At 40.4% G+C, this 22,565-nt stretch overlaps 1 protein-coding gene across 2 annotated transcripts in view; it reads left to right on the plus strand.

The window, feature by feature from the left end:
- The window catches only part of LOC121320421 (protocadherin-16-like), a 202,422-nt gene that overhangs the window by 159,407 nt on the left and 20,450 nt on the right, over nt 1–22,565 (plus strand). The window contains exons 10-16 of one of the 2 annotated variants that reach the window (XM_041258742.1): nt 7,529–8,378; nt 9,674–9,913; nt 13,727–13,852; nt 14,127–14,336; nt 16,914–17,777; nt 20,782–20,895; nt 21,086–21,297. In XM_041258742.1, coding sequence (XP_041114676.1) covers nt 7,529–8,378; nt 9,674–9,913; nt 13,727–13,852; nt 14,127–14,336; nt 16,914–17,777; nt 20,782–20,895; nt 21,086–21,297 — 2,616 coding nt within the window. The remainder of the gene's footprint in view (nt 1–7,528; nt 8,379–9,673; nt 9,914–13,726; nt 13,853–14,126; nt 14,337–16,913; nt 17,778–20,781; nt 20,896–21,085; nt 21,298–22,565) is intronic. The other variant, XM_041258743.1, reaches the window with a different exon arrangement.

The raw sequence follows: 22,565 nt of genomic DNA on the forward strand, positions 1-22,565 counted from the left end.
GTTGGCAAAACCGCGGTAGGTAAATACTAGATCTTATGGGAAATAGAGGGTTAGGTTCTCCATGGCCGTGGTTACAATTATCAAAGCCTATCTAAGTTGCATGTTCCTACACTAAACACAAATGAAAAACACAGTAACATAAAAACAATGCAAATACTGTAAAATACTAGGTAATGTAACATGTAAAAAGTAATACAATTACAACACAATGAAAAGTAATGTTTTATTTACCTTGAATCCTTAGAGTTGAAGGCCAGGGTGTTGTTGACTGGTGACAGTTACGCTAAGTTAACACGGAGCAAAGAGATCACATGCGCATACTACTGTGACTAGTACACGAGACAAAGCGAGAGACGATGCTGGTACTGGTAGGGGGAGATGCTGGTGAGATGGGAGCGCGCAAGAATACACACAACGGCGCGGAAGCGTCATATGTTTCCGTGCAAAACCGCATATACACAAATCTATATGCCGCGGTTGGGAAATTGGCATACAAAGGAAAACCGTGTATTTGGCAACGAGGGATTACTTTGTTAAAAAATCTTAAATATTATTTTCTTTTTGATAACACTGTGTAACAATTTTTTTGTTTTGTTTTTGTTCCTGGGTAGTAAGTGTTATTTCCTAATTGCTTATGCCTCAAAAGTATAGAAAATGGCTATTATTCCCCACAGACTTTGCTTTTGTGACCAGGACAGTGATATTTCAAAATATCACTATTTCCAATGGGAAAATGGGCAATGTGTGTCTTTTCATTCACATAAAGTCAGAAAAAAACAACATATGAATCCAAATTAACATGTATTTATACTAAAGTAATACAAAGATGACTACAAAAGATTTAGAAGTGAGTAGTTTTTCGAGATTTACAATTATACTGTATTTACAAAAAAGTAAATTTTGTATTTACACAAAAGCAAAGTTTGTGGGGAATAATAGCCATTTTCTATACTTTTGAGGCATAAGCAATTAGGAAATAACACTTACTACCCAGGAACAAAAATTGTGTTACATAGTGTAATTCAGGAACGATGAATTAAACTGGGTAGATCATGAACTGCAAAAAATAACGTATTTTTAAGGAAAAGGTGTTTCAATGGGTTTGCTTTTCATTTATTCTTAGTTGCTGTTAGAGTTGAAGATTACACCGTGTAACAAATGTTTTTTTTTTTTTTGTTGTTCCTGGGTAGTAAGTGTTATTTCCTAATTGCTTATGCCTCAAAAGTGTAGAAAATGGCTATTATTCCCCACAAACTTTGCTTTTGTGACCAGGACAGGTACATTTCAAAATATCACTATTTCTAATGAGAAAACGGGTGAATTTGTGTATTTAGTTCACATAAAGTCAGAAAAAAAACATATGAATCCAAATTAACATGTATTTGTACTAAAGTAATACAAAAATGACTACAAAAGATTTAGAAGTGAGTAGTTTTTCGAGATTTACAATTATACTGTTAATTTACAGTATAATCGTAAATCTCAAAAAACTACTCACTTCTAAATCTTTTGTAGTCATTTTTGTATTACTTTAGTATAAATACATGTTAATTTGGATTCATATGTTGTTTTTTTCTGACTTTATGTGAACGAAAAGACACAAATTTGCCCGTTTTCTCATTGGAAATAGGTAAATTTCAAAATATCACTGTCCTGGTCACAAAAGCAAAGTTTGTGGGGAATAATAGCCATTTTCTATACTTTTGAGGCATAAGCAATTAGGAAATAACACTTACTACCCAGGAACAAAAATTGTGTTACATAGTGAATTATTTGTCTTTCTCGCTTGTTTGGTACTCCCATTGGTAGAGGATGACTGTAAATCTTCAAAGAGACCGAAAACCGCCGAAAAAACATGAATTGTGGGTGTTGTCGAGTGATTGAAAACAAGATATTCTGTGTTTGAAAGTGGTCTCAGGGTGCACAGGAATCAAATATGAGTCAAAGGTCAAGTATAATCTTCTAGCAGAATATGCCATTTTGACGTCACTACTGCAGTATTATACCTTTTTTCGAATGGCTCAGGATGCAAATATAGTCTTCATCCGTGTATATTTGTGTGTGTGTGTGTGTGTGTGTGTGTGTATATATATATATATATATATATATATATATATATATATATATATATATATATATACATACACACATTGAAATTCCGATACAATGTACTGCTTTGGGACCATAAAAACAATATGTTATAACCGAGGTATGTAATAACCAGATACATGCACATACCCGCCAAATCAGCACAAAAATCAAAACCTAGTACAGGACTAGTTCATTAATGTACATATACAATGTCTGTATTATAAAGGCTTATTACAGAAGAAACAATATAAAGCAATGTAACATGTAACCAGTACTGTACATTACTATACAGTATGTTCTGTATTTCTATTATTTAATACAGTAATTCTATGTTGCCTTGGATAAAGATGGTCAGCTAAACGAATTATAAAAAATAACAAAAAAAACATGTAACTAATGTACTGAATAATACTGTACTGTAATTAGTAAAATAAACTAATAAGAAAATACAGTACAGTAATAATACATTATAGAAATAAAACACTGTTGGGCTAGGGTTCAGGTAAATCGGACTTGAACTTGGTTGTCGATTTTTTTGCTCTAATGAGGTCTGGGCCTTAGACGACTGCCTCAGCGACTGCTGCTATTTAAATGTTAGCTCTTTCTTAAACCATGAGAAAAAGGGTTTACATAGCTAGACAGGCCTTGGGTCCTGGCTTAGACATGGGGGAAACATGTTCCGTCTCCGGAGCTCTACAGTTGACAGTACTCTGATCCTCACTCTGTCTCTGCGCGCAGAACTCTTCTGAGGAATTTCTGAGGGCAGCTCCTATTTATTGAGTTTCTCTAGGAACCTTTTATGCGCTATGCTGTTTCCTCACGGACAATCAAACCTAGCACGTCAGTCTGTTTACATCCTGTCTGGTGGTTCCTGCAATAAAATACATGGGGAACTCTAGCGCTACACTCCATCAAGTGCATAATTACTTCTAAAACAAACAAATATCAACCTGTGTTTTATTAATACAAGCATCTTTACTAATGTTTGCTTTGTGATCGTCCAATATTTCATGTATATAGCACTGTGGCAAAGTGGTAAGTGGTACGTGCAAGTGCAGTGTGGTAATCCAGTAATGAAGAGACAAACAACAAAGTACGGGTATGTGGCAAAGTGCCCGCCCCTGTGTGTATTTTGTGTTATAAGTAAGTTGTATGTTAATGTTGGTGTATAGTCATTGGTACACAGGATATAAACGGGTCTGTGTAAAACGAGTGTTTAAAATGTATATTTGTATTTAGGCACGAGGATTGCACAGCACTTCACGTGCAAGTAAAAAGTAATAATATGTGAGCACAGGGAATTGCACTTTATTAATTCATGTGCAGTTGTACCGAGACTCCAACTGAATGATTGATTAGCATTTGAGTCTCGGTACAGCTGCATAAAAGCAGCATGTTTTCACTCACTCGGGTTTGTTGTGTGTTCGGTGAGTGGAGAATGGGTGTGCAGACAGAGGTAATAATAATAAAATAATAACGTAAAGTAAAATATCAGCTCACTGTGTTGTTTAGTGTTAGTCCGTTTTGCTTGTCTGTTTATTTTGTCTACCAATGCCGTGTCCTGTGTTTTTGTTTGTTACAACCTTTTATTTACTCTTCTGTTAATTCATTAAATGCTGAGCACAAGCAAGTGCTCAGCTTCCCCAAAAATCCACCTCTCTGTTTATTTCCTGGTTCCTGTTTCTGGTCTGACGTCCCCCACTCCGGCTGTCTTTGTAATGGTAGAACTGGGTTCTGTTTATTTTAAATCCAGGGGTCTGATGACCAAATAGAAAACAAACCAGTGATATATGTCTGTGTCTCTTGGTTATAAATATCCATTCCGACATGTGAGGGTGCAGTGTAAAGGGAATAGAGTGCCCTGGACTGGAAGGCCTGACAATTCATTCCCAGGGATAGGTGGAAGTTGGCTATCTAGAAAGGGGGCCGAGCTATGGTACACCAAGTCATCATGCAGAAGAGAAGCGATTTGACAGCCTTGGATTGGAGGGGAAACAGTTGCACTTGTTAACCAAGGGGGCGTGACTGACGTTATGTAAGGGGACAGAGCAAGGTAATCTGTTCCTTTGTTATGGTTAAGCTGAACCGGAAGGAGTACTGTGAATTACCATGAGTGTTTTGTTTGTTTTGTCGTGTCAGTATACTTGTTTGTTATTATTAGACGGCTAACAAGATCCGGAGCTTTCACTTAATGCCAGCACTAAACCCGATAACACTGCACCATTGTACAGGGATAAATTTATTACACCACAAGCACTATAGCACTCACTGTGGACTTGTGAACGTGTGTGTCTTTGTATGTGTTCTGCTGTTTTTATAATTTACGAACTGTTATTTCTGGACTGCATACACATTGCTGTGTATTGCCTGGGATTATTCTTTGTGGTCACCAGACCAGGATTATAAAAATAAAACCTGTCTTCTGTTTCATAATCACAGCACCACTACACCTGCACACTGCAAACCACTTTGTCACAGTATGTTATACATTTGTTGAGGTGGGGAGGGATCACGGGTTTTGTGTATGTTGAAGAATTTAATGACGCAGTCAAGCTGCAGTGCTATATCTGCCCCTGCGTGGAGTTCATGTTTTGCCATATTTTTCACAACAGGAGCAAGGGCTCAGAGCAGTAGAATTAATGTATATTCACCTCGCTGAGGTGAGACATCTATCGACCTCCAATGCTGGGAATCAAGCTTTTTTTTTCCGTCAAGGGGAAAATGAAGAGGATAGAGAATACATTTGAGAAGACTAGAAGTTGCCCCGACTAACAAGGAATGCCTGCTCTTCGGGAGATCGGCAAGGCCGACCTCCGAGACAGTGTCACATGGGCGACGGAAATTCTGAAACAAAATTAAATGAACATGCAAAAGGGCCAAAAAGGAACAATGGCATAGTTGAAGCAAGTTGTTAGTGAAGAATACAGGGTTTACCCCTCACTCAGGGAGCATGCATGCTGGCCCCAGGGGGAACAAGCATAGTTGGGCAGTATTGAAAATACAATAATTAAAATACTTATTTTCATTACATTTGTATTTTGTAATTTGTAATACAAATACCAATTTAGAAGTATTTTGTATTTTGTATCGAAAATACATTTCCTGAGTATTTTGTAATTTCAACATATTCAAAATACGTTGTCAGTAATAGTTTAAATATTAAACTGCAGCTGTATAAAATGTAATTGTAGTGATTGCATATTCGCCAAAAAAAAAAAATAAATGCACACCCATGCACCAGTTTGTCTTGGGAGTAACTTTAAATCTACAGTGATGTGCTGGATACCACACTGTCTTTCTGGAGACACCAGAAGATTCCATCAACTAATGCTTCAGGCTGCTGAAGAGCTGGGTCTTGTATCAGAATCTTCTAGTGGAAGACCCCTTGAAGAGGAAGAAGATGACGTCTTTTTTTTTTTTTTTTTATGGATAGCGAAGATGTTTCCCAGATAAGTACCCCCTCAACAACAAGCAACAAAGTTGAGCTGGAGATCCTTAATTTTCTTGAAGATACAGTAGCAGTAGAATTAATGTATATTCACCTCGCTGAGGTGAGACATCTATCGACCTCCAATGCTGGGAATCAAGCTTTTTTTTTCCGTCAAGGGGAAAATGAAGAGGATAGAGAATACATTTGAGAAGACTAGAAGTTGCCCCGACTAACAAGGAATGCCTGCTCTTCGGGAGATCGGCAAGGCCGACCTCCGAGACAGTGTCACATGGGCGACGGAAATTCTGAAACAAAATTAAATGAACATGCAAAAGGGCCAAAAGTGCTTTTCCTGAGTATTTCCAATTATAATCTTTCAGTTTTGTATTTTTAATATATATATATATAAGATATATTATATATATATATATAAGGAGCAGGGTTGCCCTGCACCAGTTTGTCTTGGGAGTAACTTTAAATCTACAGTGATGTGCTGTATACCACACTGTCTTTATATGTATTTTGTATTTTGTATTTTGTATTGAAAATACATTTCCTGAGTATTTTGCCCAACATAGAGAGACACCAGAAGCCTCCAAGGCTGGGGAGCGTGTATGCTGCCTCTCAGGGGGAACCTAGAATGACATAGAGATTGTTAAGATTTGGTTGGAGGTCCACTCTGGCTCTAGGAGATCCTCCCTCTCATAGGTCGAGGCCAGCTTGGCTGGGCTTAAGGTTGGGAAGCGACATCGCTTGCCCCCAAAAGAGGACCCCTTGCATAACTGACCACCAAAATCTGAAAGTGGAGAATTTCACTCTTGGGACAAGGGAGACCCCTAGTGACAGAATCGGCAACTGCTCAATTTGTGACAGTGAGCTTGATTTGAGACAGTGAGTTTATAGCTTAAGACTTCACCTGGGGGTTTATGGCCGCTGCTGAAGAAGACAAAGAATCATCTAGTCGAGCTGCAGCAGCTTGCATAGGGAGGTATTATAAGATAGAACGTGATGGCATGAGCGTGAAATATTAGCAGTTGCAGCCAGGCGAGCGCATGGGACCGTCAATCCCATGATTCAATGCACCTATACATACAGGCGCCATTACTGGGACCCACTCAGATGGGTGTAACAAAGCATTTCCACTCCATAATTCATGTAAACAGAACAATAGTCGTGAGCGTAGGGGTGCAGCTGTAATTAAATATTTTAGTATGAATGAATGCATTGCTACAGGGTTGAACAAACAAGTACACTCATAAGCACACAGCAAGCAGGATAGGACAAACAATCCCATAATTCAATGTGTACGCACCATCATCACTGGAGCCCACCCAGAAGCTGGAGGTAAATAAGCATTTAGACAGACAGCAGAAATTGATTGACCTTTTAACATTTTAACAGAAACAGACCTTTTAATTTTGACATTGAAAGACAACCCACTACAAAATTTGCACAGGGAATCACGAAGCCAGAACGAGAAGGAGTGGTGAATACATACTGCCACAATTACTGTAGACAGAACCAACGTAGTTGTGACGATAATGTACACAGATCCAAACAAACACATATAAATTAAAACAAACCATGGGAACTGGTGCAAGAAAATATTTTCACAACCAAAGCACAAAAAAACAAACAATGTAAACAAAAAACGAAACGCAAAGCACAGAAAATGTAACAATGCAAGCGAAATCTAGGTGACGCATAATGGAGCACGGATGCAGACATGAAAACAACTAGTGGGGTCTGCAGCACTCTGGGTCAATAAGAAAACGCAAACAAAAGCAGACAGAATGAGTGTTCGACCCAGGGCGTAAATATGGGGTTAATTGATAGATTGGTTAATTGAGATATTGCTTGGTTAATTAAGGAGAAGCTCTTGCACCTGCCCCCCGAACAACATGGTTACAGTAATAATGGTTACAGTAATAAACGCTGATAAATTCCTGGTAATAAAAGGGCTTTGTGTATTCTATGTCAATATTTAGATTATTTTCCTCTCTACAGGTCCTGAATCCCAGTAAGTTCCTGCCCCGCACAGACTCGCCCACTTTTACCCTGAATTCTTTAGAGGGTATCAAACCAGGATCAGTGGTGGGTTCTGTGGGCTCAAAAGACCTCCAGCGGCACCCAGAGGAGGGTCAAGTGACTTACACAGTAGTGGGCAGCACAGACCACAATGGCACATTTGTGGTGGACAGATTGACAGGTGATATCTATCTTGCACGAGAGCTAGATTACGAGCAAGGGGCACGTTATACCCTTCAGATTGAGGTGGACGACTTCTCCAGAGCCTACCCAACCAGCCGGATCATCCTAGTAGATATTGACGTGCAGGATAGCAATGACCATGTGCCGCAATTCCCAGAGGACCCGGTGACCATTGTCATTCCAGAAAACATGGTGGCTGGATCCTCCATCTATACCTTCCAGGCTGTGGACAAAGATGGAAGTGGCCCAAACAGTGACATTCACTATTCCATCCTCCAGCAGTGGCCCACTAAGGATCAGAACCTGGCACTAGACCCAGTGACTGGGGTTTTGACTCTGGGAAAGAGTCTGGACCGCGAGGTTACACCCTCCCTCCTCCTCATCGTGCAGACAACGGACCAAGCGCTTAACGTTAGCCAGCGGCGCTCCAGCTCTGTGACAGCACGAATCTTTGTGACCGATGAAAACGACAATGCACCTATCTTTAGCTCCCCAACCGCTGTCAGTGTCATGGAGGACCAGCCAATTGGCTTTGTTGTCCTCTATGTGATGGCCAGAGACTCTGATTTGGGGGAGAGCGGACGTGTGGCATATCGAATTCAATCAGGGAATGCTGGCGGCAGGTTCACTCTGAACCCCAACTCTGGTAGGTTATCTGCCCCTTTACTATAAGAAAAGATGCATGTATACTTATAAACGTCTGTGCAGGATAAAGAGCACCTACAGAAACAGAAACTTTCTTCTTGTATTAAGGGTTGTAGTTAAACTTATTTATTCACACAGCAGGTCCACTGAGACTAAAGGGAATAGACACATTACAGCAGTGAGACAAGCAGAAAGAGTACAGTTTAAAAAGTTAACAATTGCAATCATGGTAGAGCTTTTATAGTGGTTTGTTTAAAATAATCTTAATATTTATATGACCAATGACAAGCTGTTCCTGGCAGTTGATTCTACTTAAGTAAAACTTACAGAATGAAAGCACAGTGTGTTTTATGATTAAGATTATAGTGATGGTTTCTGCATTACATGACATGAGTTATAAGTTCAATTAATGTGTACATGATAAGGGACTGTATACTGGCTGGACCAGCACTGAAGAAGTGGGAGGTATATTCACCTACTGAGTTTGTAAATGGTCAGCTAGTGTGGTCTACTGGTTAGAACGGGAAAATATAGGAGTGTGGTTGGCCTAGTGAGCTCAGAGACTGGTTTCAGTTAAAGGACTGAGAGGCTGTGTGGTTGAGTTTTGGAAAGACAAATAGAAAAGTGACTTACAGTACTTTGTTATTAAGGTATTTTAATAACAAAAATAATTCTTATAATACAGCCCCCATCCCCCATACAGTACCCAAGTTTGTGTGCTACATACCACAGTACTTCTGCACAAATTAAAACAGCTAGGATTAAATTGAATCAATATGACCATAACCTTCGTGGTCCAGCCAATTAAATTATGATGTTAAACTGTTCTAGGGCACGGCAGGCTTTAGTCTTGCCTGTGTCTTTCTGTGCTTTGCTTATTGTTTCACTCGCTGAGTATTGCCTTGCCAATGGAAAACTAATTAAAGCAGACAAGCGTTTCTAGTTTAGAGTAAGGTAAGGGCTCTCAGGTAGGCAAAATAGAGCTTAACACGTGGGAACAGTGTTTGCAAAGGTTGGCGAGGGTTTAGAAAAATAAGAATAAACTCCAAACAGTTGAAGAAATCCTTATTACATCAGAACAGGCTTTAAAGCCACACAGTGCCCCCAAATCATTAGAGTTGGGTGATAGGCTGGAATACACTGTGGACTCATGGATAAAACTACAAGGATAAGAACAAAGTGTGTTCCAGTGGCCTACCAGAGGGCTGTGCAGCTGGGTGGTTTAGTGACCCAGTGGTATGTGACTCCATATGCCTCTTTCTTTCCCAACCTCTCACAGTTTTTTTTTTTAAACAGGTTCCCTCTCCATAGTGAAGGCTTTGGACCGGGAAGAGCAAGGACTCTACAACTTGACTGTTGTTGCAGAGGATCATGGTTCCCCCCAGCGCACTACCCTGCAGCTACTGTCTGTTCAGGTGATCGATGTAAATGATGAGGCCCCTCAATTCCAGGAAGCTGAATTTGAGGCACAAATCTCAGAGAACCAGCTTGCTGGCACCTCCGTACTGACAGTCACTGCTACAGACTGTGACCAAGGTAATCAAACTGGGGGGGGAATTGGTGAGAGGACTTCTTCATATTCTAACCAAACACAAACAGCTGAAGCTGTTTTGAATTGTATTGGTTACAGTAGTGTGGTTCACTTTTTCTGAGTCAGAAACACATAAAACAGGGATTATAAACTTTCACTCCAGAACCAGTTATTGAAGTAAACAAGTCATTGTTCCAGACTGTTAGTGCTGGAATCCAATCTGGTTTCCCAGAATTAGAATTAGTGCCGCTAAAGTTATTAAACTGTTTATGCCCAGATGACAACATAACATTATATTAGAGAATGGCTGAGCTAACATAGCAGCACCAGATGTTGACACTGATGCTGTTAATATGTAATTTTGATGACATTAACCAACATGCAAACAAGTTTAAAGAATATCAGTGTTAGGATGTATTGATGCGGCAAACTGTTAACACAAATGGGTATAAAATATGATGATTAGTGCAGTTCATTTGTTAAAAAAGTTGGCTAGCAAGATACTGAATACTCAGTTACTGGTTTGGCCCAACTTTGGTGTGTTTGAATTTTGATATCCCCCATTTGGTTGAATGGTAGTAATAAGCAACCAGGTGCCAGGACAGACATACTCCCAACAACATGTCTTTTGGGATTAGGTGCTTGAAAGTGGGGGACAAGGGAGTCCTGAATTTTATTTCTTGATATTTATAAGGTAACACCTGAAGCAGATAAACAAGAGTTTGAGGCTCCAAGAGATTGAAACAATTTACCATTACTGTTGAAAACAGTAGTTTGACTGTAGATAGACACAGTTTTAGCTCACATATTAAATGTCTAGTACTGAAAGTGATTAAATATTCTAATGAATAATAATATAAGTACAAGCGTATATTTTAAGTGACCTGGAAACAAAAGCACAACATTTCAATTTTCATTCATGGAATAACAGAAAAGGAAAGCAAGTTCCCTTTCAGGTACGAAATGTAACCATTACCTCATGGGATATATCTTTTATAGCCAGAATTGCCTGAACACACTTATTAAAGCTGCAACTTTAAGAGCCCTGTGTGCACCACACATTATCTCCGCCCCCAGGATGTTTAACAGTACATGCAGTTGTCAGTGGCTTTTTCAGATCTTCACCTGCATGCAACTTGTCCTGGTACCAGAGCTGGTACCTGTGACTCGCTCTGCCGGTACCAGTCGGTACCAGAGCTTGTACCAGTGGCCTGGTCACCACCAGAGCCGGTTCCTCGGGACCAGTTGGTACCAAAGTAAATACCAGTCAACTTTATTCTTTATTGGTACCAAGGTTGGTACCAGTCACCTGGTTCATACCAGAATCGGTACCAGTGGCCCAGTTCGGTTTGACACCAAGTCCGTTACCAGTGTTCCGTTTTTGTGTACCCTGTGTACACAACAGTTTTCAGAATCAGTTTACTGTCTGTTCTTGAGATGTTCAGGTCTGCACATGATAAGGCACTGTATATACACTGAACAAAAATATAAACGCAACATGCATTTCAAAGATTTCAAAGATTTTACTGAGTTACAGTTCATAGTTCATAGATTATGCCCTAATCTATGGATTTCACATGACTGGGAATACAGATATCAATCTGTTGGTCAGATACCTTAAAAAAAAGGTGGGGGCGTGGATCAGAAAACCAGTCAGTATCTGGTATGACCACCATTTGCCTCATGCAGCGCGACACATCTCCTTTGCATAGAGTTGATCAGGCTGTTGATTGTGGCCTGTGGAATGTTGTCCCACTCCTCTTCAATGGCTGTGCGAAGTTGCTGGATATTGGCAAGAACTGGAACACGCTGTCGTACACACGTCGATCCAGAGCATCCCAAACATGCTCAATGGGTAACACGTCTGCTGAGTATGCAGGCCATGGAAGAACTAGGACGTTTTCAGCTTCCAGGAATTTTGTACAGATCCTTGCGACATGGGGTGATGGCGGCGGATGAATGGCACGACAGTGAGCTTCAGGATCTCATCACGGTATCTTTGTGCATTCAAAATGCCATTGATAAAATGCAGTTGTGTTCATTGTCCGTGGCTTAGCCTATACCGTAACTCCACCGCCACCATTGGGGCTCTCTGTTCACAATGTTGACATCAGCAAACCGCTCGCCTACATGACGCCATACATGCTGTCTGCCATCTGCCCGGTACAGTTGAAACTGGGATTCATCCGTGAAGAGCACACTTCTCCAGCGTGCCAGTGGCCATCGAAGGTGAGCATTTGCCCACTGATGTCAGTTACGACGCCGAACTGCAGCCAGGTCAATACCCTGGTGAGGACAACAAGCACGCAGATGAGCTTCCCTGAGACAGTTTCTGACAGTTTGTGTAGAAATTCTTCAGTTGTGCAAACCACAGTTTGATCACCTGTCCAGGTGGTTGGTCTCAGATGATCCCGTAGGTGAAGAAGCCGGATGTGGAGGTCCTGGGCTGGTTACACGTGGTCGGCGGTTGTGAGGCCGGTTGGACATACTGCCAAAATCCCTAAAATGATGTTGGAGGCGGCTTATGGTAGAGAAATGAACATTCAATTCTCTGGCAGCAGCTCTGGTGGACATTCCTGCAGTCAGCATGCCAATTGCACGCTCCCTCAAAACTTGAGACATCTGTGGCATTGTATTGTGTGATAAAACTGCACATTTTAGAGTGGCCTTTTTTTGTCCCCAGCACAAGGTGCACCTGTGTAATGATCATGCTGCTTAATCAGCTTCTTGATATGCCACACCTGTCAGGTGGATGGATTATCTTGGCAAAGGAGAAATGCTCACTAACAGGGATGTAAACAAATTTGTGCATAAAATTTGAGAGAAATAAGCTTTTTATGTGTATGGAAAATTTCTGGGATCTTTTATTTCAGCTCATGAAACACGGGACCAACACTTTACATGTTGCGTTTATATTTTTGTTCAATGTAGATTTAAGTTGTTCGTGTTCTTGTGCTCATAAATTGCACGGATGAACTGTTTTTTCAACCTTGCACAATGCCTGGGTTTCACATTTGTGCTGGCTACAAGAAAAACATTCCAGCAGAGGATAAGCACGACAGGCGCATCCACTGCCTGGGAAGGGAGCATGCAGAGGGGGCAGTTAAAGACCACAGCTCTTGCGTGTCTTTTGCTCATTTTGCTCATAGGACATTGGAAAGCAGGCTGGTCTGCTGTTTCAGGGACCACTCTGCATCTCTGACAACGGCGCAGCATGACTCGCCCTATTCTTCCCCTGCAGTGTGGACAACAGCGTCCCCACTCCCTTTTAGCCCATAGATGGCCCAAGAGTGCTCTGTGCTTTTCCACAGTTGCCATTGCTTACACTGTGTTTGGAGAAGATCAGGCTCGGGTGCTTTTAGTAGCCCCAAGTGGCCCAGGAGGACCTGGCTCTCATCACTGGCACAGCTCCTGTACGGTCAGACATGGGAGCTGCCGACCCGTCGCACCCTGCTGAGTCAGGGGCTCTGAGTCAGGCACTCTGAGTCAGGCAGTCTGGGGCATCTAGAACTGATAGTTCTGCAGCTCTAGGTCTGGCCCTGAGCAGAGACATTTGAGCTGGCTTGGGTTATGTGACAGGGTCATGGACACCCTTCATAGTGCCTGGGCAACGTCTACCTGCTCCCAGTACGGCTACAGATGGGGAGCCTTCCAGACATGATGTTAGTTCCGTGCACTGGACTCCACGACTTGCCCCATGGCAGATATACTGCAATTTGGCAAGACCTGTTTGATGAAGGGAAATCTCACTCCACACTTTTAGATATGCAAACTTTCAGATTAGTTCCATGTAGCCTAACATTTGTATCCTCATTCAGGTTCAAATGGATTTGTGACATATGGAGGGATAGTGGAGGACGGGTTTACCATTGATCAAGCAACAGGAGTCGTAACAGCAACCCGAGCCCTTGATCGTGAAGTGCAAGACCGCTACACTGTCACAGGTAATAATTATTCTAGTACTGATCTATTGTTAACAATACGTGTCTTATTAATGGTATATACTGTACCTGATAGAAAGTTATTACTGTAGGCATAATTTAATGTATGTTATGCAGTTCTGATAAAATGGGAGGGATAATTGAAAAGGGATAGTCTGTGTGCCATTGACCAGTTTGTTACCCTGAGTTATGTTTCCATTCCTGGACAGTTCCATGTCAGCTATCATTTTTATTTATGTTCAAGATGGGTTTTAATCCATTGCTTCTTCTGTTTCAGTCTATGCTAAAGATGGTGGACTGCCTCCTAATTTTGCCACAGCGACAGTGAGGATTACAGTCTTGGATGAGAATGACAACTCGCCTGCTTTTGAGAAAGACCTGTACCACCTAGAGGTGCCAGAGAACCAGGAGCCTGTGGCCTTGTTCACCATGAAAGCCATGGACCGCGACGCTGGAGAGAATGGCAGGGTGGAGTACAAGATTGTTGGTGAGAGTTGTAGTTTGAAGTTATTTCAATAATCTGTCGCGTATCCGCCCGTCACATATCCGCCCTAACCATTTATCCGCCATGATCAATCTCTTCAGCAACGTATTATTGAACAGAGAAGAACAGAGATTGTAGATCATACCAAAACTCTGTTACACCGTGTTGTATGTGCTCCATACGTGACATGCTAGTGTTATGTGACAGGTTCAATGTGTTGATATATAAATAAATCCTGTTCACCTGTTTGGTGTATCAACTTCAACCTCCATATTTATTGTTCCTTCATTTTTCCTCCATGCTACCCCATGAATAACTGTCACAATTAAGCTTTAATATTATTCATACACAATAGAAGGTTGTTGCAGTGACAATGCTGTTACCGTGAATATACTGTATACCTTTCAGTACACATGCAATCAGTCCAAGAAAGACATGTTAAATTAATTAAAAGAGGGTTGCTGAAATAATAAAAATGCACTGAGTATACAAGCCCTGTGAAATCATTTTTATTTTTGATCATTGTTTGTTTTATTTTTCACAAATGTTGTTTTATTTTTCAAATTGCATTTTATTTTGTTTTATTATAGGTGCACATTAATAAGATGTCTATCAATAATAGTATTATACATCATGTTTTAACTTCATACATATTGTTTATTAAACATTATAAAATGGGTTGGGAGATATCTGCTTCCCAATTGGTTGATAGTCATTCCAAGCCATTGAGTTATTACTTTTTACAAACAGATATTACGCCAAGCATTTAAAAATGTTTAAAAAAAAAAAAAAATTGAATTGGCCGCCATTTCCCCCCCAATAAGAATTGAATAATAATGCAATGTCAGACTCCATGTACATTGTAACTTGTTTGTTGACTCCAGTGTCCACACATTCCTGAAGGATTTAGACCGCAGTTCAGCAACAGAACCAACAGTAATAAGTTTAAAAAAAGGTCATGAAAAAAATGAAACTGTGAGTACTACAAGACACCTCTCTCTCAGTACTGCTGTCATTAATACAATTGAAGCCAATAAAGAAGAGCGAAGTACTAAAATAGTAACTGCTTGGGCTGTGTCAGTTTTTAGTGATTGATCAGCACAAACACAAAATAATATGGACTGGAAAACTAAGACTGAAGATAAACACAGTTTTAGAAGTTTATTTGCTGAATTGATAACATCAGCTGGCACACAATATTCAGTTAGCTGCTACACAAGCTGCTGCGAGCCGGTCTGAATCGTTTTTTTAAATTCTCTCACAGTGGGACGATCTATAAACCTAATTTCAGATCCCCACTTTAAAACAGCAAGCAGCGTTTTTATTTACACGTGACAATAAAAAGACAAGTGACAACATCACCCTTACTATGCCTTGCTATGCCCCAGGGTGTGTGGTTATTCTAGCACAACCAACTCCCTGTCATGTCTTATTGCTTACTTATCCACTTTTAAAAAAAAACATTTTGACATAAACAGACCTCGCACAGAAAAATAATTTAGTTACCATAATTTCTCACTAGCGGCAGTAACGGTAACGTATAGTCCCCCACTCTTTTAATTAACTGCCTATTTACAGTAAATACTACCCGTGCCCTCTATAAAAATACAATAAGATAAAATATAAACTATATATTTACACTGCCCTACTATTGTGGGGGTGTCATAATAATTGCACACACAGTCTACCCATTGTATTCCAATCCCATTGCATTGAAGCAGGGCTGCAGAATACAAGCTTGGGGCTTCTTACTATTTAAAAAAATTCATTTTAAAATCATTCAAAACCAAATCATAATTTGCTCCAGTGCAAAGTTTGAATCACTTGAAATAAAACAAAGAATTAGCATACTAATACAAAGTATAAGCAAACAGCTATATTTTCCCTAAAAGTAATAAACAGCTAATGATGCTTAACGACAGTATCTTTCGATTTTTCGATCCAGCTGACAGTTGCAAAATCTGCAAATCATTATTTTGCCACCATCACCTGCTTACATCCCCTCATGCTCAAGTTAGGTGCAGCACTGTTTAATTGTTGTGCGCGGTTTAGGCATTTTAGAAACAAATGAATCTTCTCTTCCATCACAATTTGAATTCCCAAATGACTCGCTCCAAATTATACATCTGCGCAAGTGCTAGTCAGAGCTTCTGATTCCCTTCAGACTGTGTCCTGGTAATGGCTGAGCCTTGACAACTATGATTGCAAGTATTTATTTAAAGTGTTTTTGTATAAACCTCCCAATTAAAAAATGTCATTCTATGTTTGCTGTGTAATGAGTTTTTGTTTTATTTATCAGTAATGTAGATTTCTGACTCCAAATCCTGCCTAACACTAGTTTTACTAAAATAAATTTCAATACAGCTAGAAAAATCCTTGAATCAGTGGCATGAGAATTTTTACACTCCCACAATGAAGACAGATCCTACTTCAGCATCTCATCTGAAAGAATTGTTTATTTGATCCTTATTTGTTGAAATATATATAAAATATATTTCTGCTTATGTCCTTATGCTAGATTATTTACTTTATTGATAACATCATCTACAAAGTGCTTACTCTTCCTTTGATCTGTTCTAGCAGGGGACACAGCTGGTAATTTCCATATTGATGGCAACTCTGGTGTCCTCTCCACTTCCCAGCCCCTTGACAGAGAAAGGATTGCCAGCTATTATTTGACCATTGTAGCACGGGATCATGGGACACCCCAGCTGAGTAGCACAGCCAGCGTGGTTGTTACAGTCCTGGATGTCAATGACAACAACCCCGTATTCAAAGAAGGTGCTTACGCTATTGATATCTCTGAAGATGCCCCAATTGGTACTTTGGTGCTTGACATAACCGCCACAGATGCTGACGATGGAACTAATGGCATGGTCCTGTACTACCTGAGCAATGAATCACTAGGCATGTTCAACGTGAATCAGGAGACCGGGAAGATCACTACAGCTGGTCTTCTCGACCGGGAGAAGCGAGCAGCATACAGCTTCCTGGTGAATGCTGTGGACTCCTCCCCTGCTGAACCACGGAATGCAAGTGCAAGGGTGACAGTCAATATCAAAGATGTCAATGATAACTCGCCCTTTTTCATCCAGGACCCACTGATCATTAACATTTCCAGCAGCGTCTCAATCAACCAGGTGGTGGCCATCATGAGAGCAGAAGACAAAGACTTTGGGGCCAATGCATCCATTTTCTATCGCTTTGCCTCCCTGGTGGCTGGGTTTAGCATAAACTCTTTCACAGGTGAAATACAACTAGTAGCCCCGCTGTCCTCCATGACCCAAATGGAGAGGACCTTGTATGTGGTGGCCACGGACCAGGGCACACCTGCACAGTTATCCACAGGGGTGGTGGTCATTTACGTCAAGGAGGAGGACTACAGGGGAGTCCGCTTTCCACGCAGTGCCAGAGACGTCTCCCTGCAAGAAAATGCAGCCTCAGGTCAGTGCTTAACAAATCTACTCATGGCTTCTTTCTCACGGCTTTTACTACTTTAGCTAACCAAAGTATAAAGTGCTATGAAGGGCAAGCAATACAACTGTTGTATTGTATAGAATACAAAATATACACAGTCGTTAGCAATTTAAGTTAGTGATAAAATGGACTTTGCATTACATTCAATGTATCAATCAATAAATATTTTATATAGTGCCTTTCATAGTGGACCACTAGCACAACGCACTTTACAAGATTGTGACGAATAATGCATAGTACATTAAACACAGTGAAATACAGGGCATAGTACATTAAACACAAACAGTAAAAAAAAAAAAAAAAAACACTATGCAAATACATTAAATACAGGCATACCACATTAAATACAAGGCTAGGATGTGAATTCTAAACACTGTGGATGTGTGTGTCATACAGAATCATACGCATAATATGGAGTGAAAAACCTGAAATAGCAATTTAGACAGCAGCTAATAACAGATATCTAGCTGAAAGAGCATTGAAAGCAAGAGAGAGCAAGTGGGTCTTGAGAGTTGATTTGAAGCGAGCGACTGTGGAAACTACACACACTAAAGCTGGGAGAGAGTTCCAGAGAGTCCCGGCCATGAAGCTAAAAGAGTGTGGTGCACTTTTGCTTGAGTCAGAGACATATCGGGTCAGCAGGTTAGAGAGATACTGGTGATGAAAGGCCTTGTAGGCAAGCAGGAGAATTTTGAAAGTAATCCTGAACTTGAACGTGTAGCTCTTACACTGCCACAGCTCAGACTGCCCTTGAACATGTAGCCCTTACACTGCCACAGCTCAGACTGCCCTTGAACATGTAGCCCTTACACTGCCACAGCTCAGACTGCCCTTGAACGTGTAGCCCTTACACTGCCACAGCTCAGACTGCCCTTGAACGTGTAGCCCTTACACTGCCACAGCTCAGACTGCCCTTGAACGTGTAGCCCTTACACTGCCACAGCTCAGACTGCCCTTGAACGTGTAGCCCTTACACTGCCACAGCTCAGACTGCCCTTGAACGTGTAGCCCTTACACTGCCACAGCTCAGACTGCCCTTGAACGTGTAGCCCTTACACTGCCACAGCTCAGACTGCCCTTGAACATGTAGCCCTTACACTGCCACAGCTCAGACTGCCCTTGAACGTGTAGCCCTTACACTGCCACAGCTCAGACTGCCCTTGAACGTGTAGCCCTTACACTGCCACAGCTCAGACTGCCCTTGAACGTGTAGCCCTTACACTGCCACAGCTCAGACTGCCCTTGAACGTGTAGCCCTTACACTGCCACAGCTCAGACTGCCCTTGAACTTGTAGCCCTTACACTGCCACAGCTCAGACTGCCCTTGAACGTGTAGCCCTTACACTGCCACAGCTCAGACTGCCCTTGAACGTGTAGCCCTAACACTACCACAGCTCAGACTGCCCTTGAACGTGTAGCCCTTATACTGCCACAGCTCAGACTGCCCTCCACGTTCAAGGGCAGCCTGAGCTGTGGCAGTGTAAGGGCTACACTGCCACAGCTCAGATTGTCCTTGGATGTGTGGCCCTTTGATGGCTGGCACTTAGAACAGCTGGCATTCTAAGACACTGTTTACCAAGCTATACTATCATGTAGGCCTAGAGTCATATACTTAAAACAAAATTCTAATCGACCTCACAATTCAACACAACCCAGCACAGTTAACAAACCTTAATTATAGTTATAAGTGCACATGTAGTTACCTCAGCAAACAATGATTTTAACTGTCAAATTCACTGCAATTCACTTACCTATTTAGATGCTGATTCAACCAGCAGCACAGATTTCAGCCAAATCTGTGTGCCAAGTGAATAACGGGGTTTATATCCTGCTTTATTGTCACACCTGGTTTTGAGATATAATGTAGGAGCTATGCTACACAATTTTCATTTCCACATGTGCAAAATGATCCAAGGGAAGTAATGTTAAAACTGTACAATGCATTAGTAAGACCTCATCTTGAATATTGTGTTCAGTTCTGGTCACCTCGCTACAATAAGGATATTGCTGCTCTTGAAATAATGCAAAGAAGAGCGACCAGAATTATTCCGGGTTTAAAAGGCATGTCATATGCAGACAGGCTAAAAGAATTGAATCTATTCAGTCTTGAACAAAGAAGACTACGTGGCGACCTAATTCAAGCATTCAAAATTCTAAAAGGTATTGACAATGTTGACCCAAGGGACTTTTTCGACCTGAAAAAAGAAACAAGGACCAGGGGTCACAAATGGAGATTAGACAAAGGGGCATTCAGAACAGAAAATAGGAGGCACTTTTTTACACAGAGAATCGTGAGGGTCTGGAATCAACTCCCCAGTAATGTTGTTGAAGCTGACACCCTGGGATCCTTCAAGAAGCTGCTTGATGAGATTCTGGGATCAATAAGCTACTAACAACCAAACGAGCAAGATGGGCCGAATGGCCTCCTGTCGTTTGTAAACTTTCTTATGTTCTCTATTTCCACTTTACAATGCGCAATCATCGCGTTATTAAAGCATTGTTGTGACCAGTCTTTTGTGAATGGGGTATTATTTTTAAACATGGGTGGATGATGGTTGGAATTGACATTCAAACCACGTAATTAAACTTTTAATTTAACACTTAGACCACAGATACGAGCTAGTTTGCACTCCATGTATTACAATTTTTTTTTTTAAATTTAACCCTGCATACCCTCAGTGCAACACAAAGACAAATTGATGCAAAACAAAGCAGATGCAGCACCACCTTAATGCCAAGAATGAAAATCAGACCCATCTTGTATTTTTTAAAAACTTCTAGAAGTAATATATACATACATTCAAAGGATTGAACCATGAACTCAGCAGCCAAGTGCATTTCAAGCAAAACACAGTGTAACAATACCATTGCAGTCTCTATGTAATGTATATGTATACTGCTGTACATGCAATATGCAACATACTGTGAAAAAGCCTACCTGGTCTGTCATTGCCTTTGCACTCCCTTCCAGGCACAGCAGTGGTTCAGATCCAGGCGCAGTACCATGATGGCTCCAGAAGAGGAATCAGCTATAGCATCTTCAGTGGAAATAAACTCAGTTCATTCAGTATCCGTCCCACAACAGGTAACAACCCAGATTATTATTATTATTATTATTATTATTATTATTTTTTTTTTTTTTTTATTTATTTTTTTTTTTTATTTTATTTTTTTATTACCCCCCCATCAGTTTAATCTGTTTATTTAAGAATATTTATTAAGTGTAGAGTACTGTTACTTACCTGCTTGTGTTCCCTGTTGCTAAATGCACCCAGGTGAGATCTGGGTACAGAACTCAGATGGCCTGGATTTTGAGAAGACTCCACGGCTCCGCTTAGTGGTGAAAGCAGACTCTGCATCCTCTCTCTCTTTCATGGCTGTCAATCTCAACCTCCAAGACGTCAACGACAACCTCCCACGATTCCAACTTCAGAACTACATCGCCTATATCTGGGAGGCACAGGGCTACGACTTCCCCATCATCCAGGTAACCATAGCCCACAAAGGAGCAGAGTAACTACTGTCATTTGTTAAATAAGAACTAACTGGAATTTTTTCTTCTCAGCTGTGCCCTTATAAAAGTTTACCACATTAAATTTGCACAATAATGTTCTGTATGTAATGTGGTATATAGGCAAATATTCTTTCCTTTCTCCTTCTTTCCAACAAAGGTCCCTCATCACAGGGGGGGCATGAGTGTAGAGCAGTGAAGAAACTGAAACATATTTTATAATATTAACTGTATTTTAAAAGGAATTTAACATTACTTGCTGCAAAATATAAAAAATTAAATAATTGCCACGTAAGAAAAAAAAATCTGAGTATAACAGATTTGGACATCATTCATTGTTTATTAATAAAAACAGAACATGATTTATTTTTTTCTTAGCAAAAAGATTGTCAGAGATTTACATGATTTGAAAAGTTATCATTTTTACTTCATAATAAATACACCTCTGTAAGAGTTAAATATGTTTACATTTCCTGTTAATTTTCTGATAATTCTCCTCACACCTTAAAACCAATCCAGTTAAGCCAATTACACAGAACAGCCAAATGCTACTTGATCTTGTACTCAGTAAATCAATATTCCCTGATAATCTTCTTTTTTGGCTAAAAACCCCTGATTTGAGCATGCTGTATGGCTGAATTGCCTAATGCACCTTCCTTCAAACAACTTTTGCATTGTTATTTTAGCACCCTGCCAAAAATATTGTTTTTAGAATTTAATTAATAAACAATAAAAAATACAGTTTAGCAAATTAGATGCATTGGTTGAATCAAATCATTTTTAACTTCCTAACTGGGGCAATGACATGCAAGGAAGGCTGTAGCGCAGTGACTCCTTAAGCGTTTTTGAAGGCAATAAAAGGGTCTCCTGTACGAGATCCAGAATTTCTCACGTTTTCCAAGGGATGTGCCAACTGGCTAGCACAGAGTTGTTTACATGTGTGTGAGGGATGGAGAGGGGATGCAGGTGGTATTGTGTTTTATTAAGACACTATCAGTCTAACCAGGAATTATTTTAAATAGCCAACTTCCCAAAATTCCAGCATTTGGAAAGTGTGTTTGAAAACAAACATTGGATGTATTTATAGGTTTTTGATGCCATGGTAACCACACATTTATTTCTCTTTAATCTAATGTCTTTGTGATGTCATTCACTATATAGCTAATGATGTAACAATCTACAGTTCCTTTCTATTTAAACCTTCAGGCATCATGGGGTCTAGTCTATTTATCCATGTATTTTAT

The sequence above is a fragment of the Polyodon spathula genome, chromosome 9 (genome assembly GCF_017654505.1).
Source record: "Polyodon spathula isolate WHYD16114869_AA chromosome 9, ASM1765450v1, whole genome shotgun sequence".
NCBI classification, from domain to species: Eukaryota; Metazoa; Chordata; class Actinopteri; order Acipenseriformes; family Polyodontidae; genus Polyodon; species Polyodon spathula.